General features: G+C 41.7%; 1 protein-coding gene across 7 annotated transcripts in view; it reads right to left on the reverse strand.

Moving 5' to 3' along the window:
• Positions 1 to 8,602, reverse strand: part of Susd1 (sushi domain containing 1) — a 142,954-nt gene that overhangs the window by 69,878 nt on the left and 64,474 nt on the right. For all 7 annotated transcript variants that reach the window (XR_004120834.1, XM_031377536.1, XM_031377534.1 and 4 more), the window contains one exon: positions 5,225 to 5,404. Coding sequence is in view for 6 of the 7 variants with exons in the window: in XM_031377536.1 (XP_031233396.1) it covers positions 5,225 to 5,404 (180 nt within the window). In the remaining variant the exon portion in view is untranslated. The remainder of the gene's footprint in view (positions 1 to 5,224; positions 5,405 to 8,602) is intronic.

Here is an 8,602-nt window from a genome sequence, read left to right on the forward strand (position 1 = left end):
CCTCCCTTTATCCCTTTTCCTTGATGAAATGGCCATCCAGTCAAGCTTAGACTTGGGGTTTGACATTGGGCAGAAGTAGGGAGAGCAGGCCTTGGGTCTGTCTAGCTGTAGGACATATAGGCATCTCCAATTTGACACAAAGAAGGACCCTACGAGGACCTATTGAACCTGTACTAGGTTTGGGATAATAAAAGATTCAGCTTTACTTTATCCCATCTAGGTAGGGGTAGAGGGGTACTTGTACAAATATAGTATATGTGTACATGTATAATATATATAAATACATATATATGTATGTGTGTATATAGATGTATGTGTGTATATGTATATGTGTATGTATGTATATATATGTATATATATATATATATATATGGATTTGCTATTCTGTTAACATCTAGTATTTCTCTGCATGGCATTTACTGTATTTTTAATTTGTTATTCAATGTCTACTTCTCAGAGTGAAACTTTGTCATAGCAAAAGCTGTACTTATCTCTCTAAATTTAGCAAATGCCTTAGACAAAGACATTCATAAAGTGTTTTCTTATCTGACTGATTGGTTAAATGAATGAATGGGTGATCAGCAACACTAAAGTGTAGAAGGGTTAGCAAAATTGGGTTAAGACAGAACATGGGTTTAGCAGTTAAACGGTCATTCATAGGGGAAGGGAAGTGATGCCTAGTTCCCCTTCCATGATAGGCTGAGATAACAAGGGAAGGAAGGAAACAGAGTGTATAGACGGCTCTCTCAGAAGACCCACTGTACAGGGTCGGGGGCCAGTCTAGTTTACACCCCTGGTTTTCAGTTTGGGGCCCTTCTTTGTTTTTTGAAAACACTGAAAAAATAAATTCAGGTGGGTAAGTTCGCTATTATCTCCAGTCTAAACAGTTCCTGATTCCAAAAGAGATCTGATGATCTTACGATAGAGTGCAAAGCCAAGCTCTGAGGCCATTCCCAAACTGCAAAACAGGCACACTTCGATGACTATGGCAACAAGACACGGGACACATCACTGAATAGGTGCGCGCTTGGTTGTAAACAGCCCGATGCCTCCTTTCTTTGTGTTAAGTCCTAAGGTAAAGCCACGTAAAGTGGGTAAAAGTAGCATACCTGAACTACGTAAGTAAATATACACTTTACGGTGATTTTTATAGAATAAATGTTCATGTGTTCACTGGGTACTAATTTTGTGCACATTAGGAAAAATACATCTACTTCATCAGAGTCATGATATACCACACATTACAAGGAATCCTTGGTTGATATATTAAAACTACAAACTTAAATTGTTTCTCAGGCATGGTGATATATGTCTATAGACTTAGCTGTTTGGAAGGCTAGGGCAGGGACGTCTCTTAAGAACAGGAATTTGAGACTAGCCTGAGCAATGTAGCGAAACTCCATCTAAATATTCATGTGTGTCTAAAGTGTGTGAATATATATGTATATATATATATAATTACATATATGTTATTTTAAGAAACAAGCTATGAAAACAATTCTTTAGTTATGTCAAAGATCATCAGGGTGGTATGCAAATAGTTCAAGCTTGGGTGAGCTTGAAGAGGGACGTGTGGGATTCCAGGACTTCCAGGCTTGGGTTCAAATCAGAACCCCATCAAGTACTGGTTACAGAATGACCCTAAGGAAATTGCTTAACCTCCATGAGTCTCAGATCACTCAGCTATGAACTGAAAATACTTGCTTTACAGGTTTTGAGGATGAAATGAGATCCAGCATTAGGGCCCTCAAAGGAACCGTGGGCATGCAAGCTGATGTGCAGGAGCGCAGCAATAATAATGTCGGTTAGTGCAAATGTTACGGACATATTCAGACCCAGCCCAGCAGTGCGGCTAATGTAGTACTGTGCCCATTTATCCCAGTCAGCCCTTCTTTCCCATTTAAAATGTACAGAGCTGCAAGTGAGCACTCAGGAAGCTGGTGAGAAGGGCTGGCAACCAAGGAGGGGCAGAGGGTAGCAGGAGCTTAGAGCATTTGCAGCAGTACCCAGGGCAGATTACAGGATGCAGAAAGGCTTTGGGGGGACCAACAGTCTGCGTTTCAACAGAGTTGTTGCTCTCCTAAGAGCATGGAGTGATGGACTGGTGGAGTATGAAGTGTTAACCTTGTAATTATTAACCCAGACTTGAAACATAAAAGGTAAATGACCTGTGCAGAATGGAAGCCAGGGACAGCCTTATCAAGAACAAATCAGCCTCTTTGATCTTGAAGCAAAACTGAGTCATTAATGTGAAGCTTCCACCTCGGGTTTTTCCAGACACTAAAGTAGTTGCCCAATTCCCAGCTGTCTGGAGTTTCCAGTTCAAACTGGCCTTAGAAGGGAAAAAAAAAGTCCTACCACCTTGTTAGAGTTCATACTCCATTAAAAACATTACAGACCTGAGCCACTAACACAGAGGCCCAGGGCCTCAAAAGTATTTTAAAGTAATTCAAAACAATCTGTGTACAGATAATCCGTTCTCCCAAGTTTTGAATTAAACACAGACATATAGACAGAGGGGAAGACGGAGGGAATACAAGGAAAGATGATGATAGGGGAAGAAGTGAACCATGAAACACAGTAAAATAAATATAAGACACACGGGGTGAGGTGGGGGTCGGGGAGACGGGATGGCGTAAGACTGATGAAAAATGGGGAAAAGAAAAGAGGGGGCAGCCAAGCAAGAACCATGACAACCAGCATCCCTTGCTCCGTTTCCAGAAGCTTCTCCAGCCTACCCCTCCAGAGATGATCTGCACAGAGCATGAATTAATCAGCATGTAAATCACTCCCTTTATCTGTGAAAATCGAATTTAGCCACCAATCCTGATTGAGGGCACACAAGCCTCCTCACAGAAAGAGCCTATCTCCCAGGGAGAATGCCTTTTTCTCTCCTGAAATCAAAGCTTGCATAAGCCCATGGAAACAGCTGCAGCTGGAGCCACAGACTTAGTAAAAGGTGGAGGGCTGAGGACAGTAATTATAATTAGCGGTTACATAACATGTTTGTTCTTCAAAGTGCTGTACAAGGATCAGCTAATTAATAGCTTACTGTGCCCCATGCAGATCCCCTGGTTTTTCATGTAGTGACTAATCCTTGTGCCCCCACCAGATTCTGAATGGTGGCAGCAGAGGACCTTGAGCAGTGGACACATGGCAAAGGAACCACAACTACACGCAGCTCTCTCACCAAGCCATTTCTTGGCGGAGCAGTTCTGGGAGAAAGCTGTCTTACATCCTCCAGATAAAACCTGGAGGTGCTGCCAAAGAGGTGAGGCTAGGTTACAGAGACCATCAATTTTGCGAGTTTGGCCTCAGAGAAACTGGAAGATGGTGCTGGCCTGTCCTCGCTTCTTTGCTCAGCCAGGGAGACATCTCCAGAACCAGGTAGCCAAGGTCTCTGAATTCTCGCTTTCTGTTTCCTCCCCACTCTGCAGCTTCATCTTTTGTGTGTATGGCGGCAACAGCTGAATGTAAGAATTACCTATCTCCTCCCGGGGTTCCTTCCCCTCAGCAGTCTCTAATGCTGTGAATTTATTTACAAAACATCATTATAAGGACATACGAATGAGCATTTCCTTGGGAGAGATCTGGTCTTCTACCACACTGTAAATTCCAAAAATGTAGTGCTTCACACATAGAGCACACTGAATATATATCTGTAGGATGAATAGATGGGCAGGATGTCTGTCATCAAATTTCTCTCTTGGGGATAGGGAGATGGCTCGGACCATAGATAGGTGCTTGCCATGCAAGTGTGAGGACCTAAGTTCGATACCCAGAACCTCCATAAAAAAGTAGGTCATGGTGGCCTACTTGTATAGTCTTAGTGCTGAGAAGACAAATACAGACAGATCCTTCTGGTTAACTGGCCAGCTAGATTAATCTAATTGGTGAGCTCTGGGCCAATGAGAAATCCTGTCTCAAAAAAGAAAGAAAAAAAGAAAAACAAAACAAAATAAAACAAAAAGGTGGATGGGTCCCTAGGAACAACACTGAGATTGTCTTCTGGCCTCCATGTGCACCTGCACAGACATGTAGAAATCACCTGCATAAACATACACACGCAAGCACAAAGAAAAAAGAAACATGTAATTTAAAAGGTAGTGTGGTATGTATGTATGCATGTATACATACATACAATAGAATATTTTTCACTTCTAAAAAGTAAGGAAAATGGCATAATGTTGGTGAACCTTAAAAATATTATGCTAAGTGAAATAAGCCAAACTTTAAAAAAAAAAAAAAACTCCCCTGGCAGTGGTGGCTCATGCCTTTAAATCCCAGCACTTGGGAGGCAGAGGCAGGCGGATTTCTGAGTTCGAGGCCAGCCTGGACTACAAAGTGAGTAGCAGGACAGCCAGGGCTATACAGAGAAACCTTGTCTCGAAAAGCCAAAAAACAAAACAAACAAAAAAAACAAAAAACAAAAAACAAAAACAAACCCCAAAAACAAAAACAAAAAACAAAAAACCCTCAAGTATCATATGCTTCTCCTTCCATGGAGTGCCTACAGTAGTCACATTCCTGAGAGATAGAAATCAAAATGGCAGGGTGCCAACAGCTGTGGGGAGAAAGCAATGACGGGCTTCAGTTTTAGAAGATAAGACATTCTGGAGACTGGTTCTACCATGGTGTGGATGTTCATAACACCAATGGACTGCATACTGAAAACAAACCAGTATAATGCAATTAAATAAAACTTAACTCCTTGAACCTTGTCATTTTTTGTCTGAAAAGCTGTCATATCAAAATGTGTTAAGGGTATACTCCTGCAAGAAAATGGTTCATAGAATAGCTTTTCTCAGCTGGCTAAGGAGAGAAGGCAAAACAGAAGAACACACACACATGTACACACACATGCATACACACATGTACACACACATGTACACACATGAACACACATGTACACACATGTACACACACATGTACACACATGTACACACACATGTACACACACATGTACACACACATGCATACACAAACACACACATAGTGAATTATGGTGTTTCAAAAGATGGATGGGTAAGATTCCCTCTATATTTTATTTTCCCAATCCACCATCTGAATCATCAAGATTAAGATGATACATTTGAAGCCAAATGCCTACCCAAGTCAATGGCAGAGGTGAGTGTGACCCAGAGGAGGCAGCCAATTACTCCATGCCGTGCCGCCTCTGGTGTTGCTCCCAGGTAACAGGAGGCTAGCAGAAAGGAACCTGTACCTGTGCATGCGTAAGTGACTTCACTCCAGGAGCCTTTCTCTGTGCAAACAGAAATGATCTCTCCTCTAGGACTCTCAAAGCCCTCCTGACAGTCATAGTGAGCCACACTCCCCTGGCTGGTGCTGCGATTCCCCACCAAGATGGCATTCTGAACTTCAGGGGGACTGCCACAGCTGATCTCTGCAACGAGAGGCAAGAAAGAAGTCAACAGTGATGAGCTCTGACTTCCATCCCTGCAATTAGGATCTCAGAAAGAAACATTTCATGTTAACAGAGGCCATTCATCCGGGAAAAGAGAAAACTGACTCCCTCAAATAATTCAAATCTAATTATATAAAATTAAGGTTGTTCAGAAGCATAAGAAACCGGTGTGCCTGGATTTAATGAAATTTTCAAACGTGCATACAGAGAGAAGAGCCAGATTAGGGGATGGCTATGTACAGAGTTCCTTGTGTATGAAATAATACATCTTAGGGTTCATCTACAAGCTAACGTGCTCTGGAACTTGTTACTATGTTTCTTCAGATCCTTAACTCTTCAGGGGATGATAGTGCAGTTGTAGCAACTGTTGTTGTTAACTGGATGGTAAATAAAAATTACAGAATCCTTGACATTCTTAAAGCAATGCAGAAAGCACTTACCTGTTCACGTTTACATTACATGCAGCTCTCAAGGGGAAAGGGCTCTTGCAAAGAAGTGGATAGATCAGAAAGCATTGTGGTGATTTCAAGTTTCTTTTCTATAACCTTAAGAGATAGTAATGTAGATATACACACACATATGTATATATATACATATACACACATGTATTTTATATGTGATCCAGCCAAAGCAGCAGGCTTCAGAGCACAAGGCCAGTATCTCCAGAGACTTCTAACTTTCAAAAATGTCATGTGTACCTTTTCTGACAAAAATTCAAAAGTATTTAATAAAGTACTGGCTTAATAAATCCTTGTAAGGGCCAGGCAGTGGTGGCACACGCCTTTAATCCCAGCACTTGGGAGGCAGAGGCAGACAGATTTCTGAGTTTGAGGCCAGCCTGGTCTACAGAGTGAGTCCCAGGACAGCCAGGGCTACACAGAGAAAACCTGTCTTGAAAAACCAAATTCAATCAATCAATCAATCAATCAGTCAATCAATCTTTGTAAGCCCAGCACTTGGGGCTGAGGTAGGGAAATTGGAAGTTCAAGGCCAGCCTGGGCTGCAGATGGAGACTGTCTCGAACACAGCATGGGTCTAATGAACAGATGGGTTCCCAGTTCTCATCTCCTGCTCTCGCCCTCTGGCTGCAACTGTGGCTCCAGGCCTCCTAGCTTCATTCAGTTTCCTTCTTTAAATTCCACTGATTTGTGTTGACCTCAATGATGGGGTTCACTATTTAGATCTAAGCCCACTTTCCAAATATCCTTTTGGGGACTTTTTATTTCAGATAAAGGACAAGACATACAAATAAATATGAATGAGTATGCAATTCTGTCTTTAATACTGAAACTTCAGAAACAACTCAAGTTTATCAAAAGAAGAGTTGAGTATAGGTGTGGTGGGCCTGCCTGTCATCACCGTACCCAGGAGGTGAAGGCAAAAAAAACAGTGATGCCAGCTTGGGCTACACTGATGCCAGCCTGGGCTACAAGAGGCCCAAGAGGAGACAGAGAAAAATAAACCACAGTGCAACTGAGCAGTCATAAAAAGACCAGAAAGATCCACACACTAATGTGAAAAGATGTCCACGATACACCACTGAGTCAAACAGCGAGTTTCAGCTGTATAAAATACATAGACATCTCTGTTGTGTGGCTTTCCCTTTCTTTGAATCCAAAGTTAATAACAGACATACATTGAGCAAAGGATTGTATAATGTGTGTTTCAAAAATACGCAGGAACTTGAAAAATACTGGTTATTGTCTGTTAACAGACTCTTACAGCTTCTACCAAAAAATAAAAAGTAGCCCTGTTTAACAAGAAAACAAACCAGAATCGGTATATCTTAAGAAATGGAGCACATAGGTCTTGGGAAAAACATGGATGAACAATGAAATTGGCAAGGTACGCAGATTCGTCTCTGTAGCCACTTAAACTGGACCACTTGATACAATATTCTTAAGTGATTCTAAAGGTTGAGCAACATAAAACAATTAGCATCAGAAACACAATTTCAAAGGTTTTTAATAAAACCTAAGCAGTGAGGCTTAAGGAATAGGAAGAGCTATATCTGATGTGACAGTTCACAGATACAAAAATGCTATGCAAGAAAGGGCAATATAAAATAGGACAGGGAATGTAGCTCAGTTGGTAGAGTTCCCTCGTAGTACACCTGAGGTTCCATCCCCATCCCCAACACCACTTAAGCACAGTGTAGTGGTGTGAGCCTGCACTCCTAGCATTTAGGTGTTAGAAAAGCAGGAAGGGGCTGGTGAGATGGCTCAGCGGGTAAGAGCACTGACTGCTCTTCCGCAGGTCCTGAGTTCAAATCCCAGCAACCGCATGGTGGCTTACAACCACCTGTAATGAGATCTGACGCCCTCTTCTGGTGTGTCTAAAGACAGCTACAGTGTACTTAGATATAATAATAAATAAGTCTTTAAAAAAAATAAAAAAGAAAAGCAGGAGGATCAGAAGTTCAAAGTCAGCTTGGTAGTGCATGCTGCTAATTCTAGCACCTGGGAGACAGAGGCAGGAGGATCTCTGTGAGCTCAAGAATAACCTGGCCTACATTTCGGTTATATGCTAGCCAGAGATACAGCGAGAAACACTGTCTCAAAAATAAGTAAATAAAAATAAAGGTTCAAAGTTAGGCCAGGATACAGTCAATAGCATACACGCAGTCAATAGCATACACACACACACACACACACAGACATACAGGAGAAATATAATAAACCTACATGTGATCTCAGCTGTACCTAAAATGAAAGGGAAAAAAATCTTTATGCTATTTATTTTGATTTTGAGTTTTCTGCTTCATCTGTAAGAAGCCAGGAAAAGCTGCCATTTCTGACATCCACACCTTTAAAATAAAAGTTCACTTATTGAGTTAAGGCATTCAGAATAAAGACAATGGTCTATTATGCCCTCACAGACTCATCAACCATGCCTGGCTTTAAGAACAGGTAGCCTCACAAAGCCTGCTGGTATAATCTGTCATCCCAGATACCCCGGAAGCTGAGGAAAGAAGATCACAAGTCCAAGGGCTGTTTGAGCTGCATTGTGAGTTCAAGGCCAATGGAAAAATGGAGTAAAATCTTGTTACAAAATAAGAAGTAAAATGTGGGCTAGTGGTGTAGCTCAGTGGTAGGATGCTTGCCTAGCATGCAAAAGGCCCTATGTTCAATGTCCAATGCTATTAAAAAAGAAGAAGAAGAAGGAGGAGGAGGAGGA

Source organism: Mastomys coucha, unplaced genomic scaffold (genome assembly GCF_008632895.1).
Source record: "Mastomys coucha isolate ucsf_1 unplaced genomic scaffold, UCSF_Mcou_1 pScaffold18, whole genome shotgun sequence".
NCBI classification, from domain to species: Eukaryota; Metazoa; Chordata; class Mammalia; order Rodentia; family Muridae; genus Mastomys; species Mastomys coucha.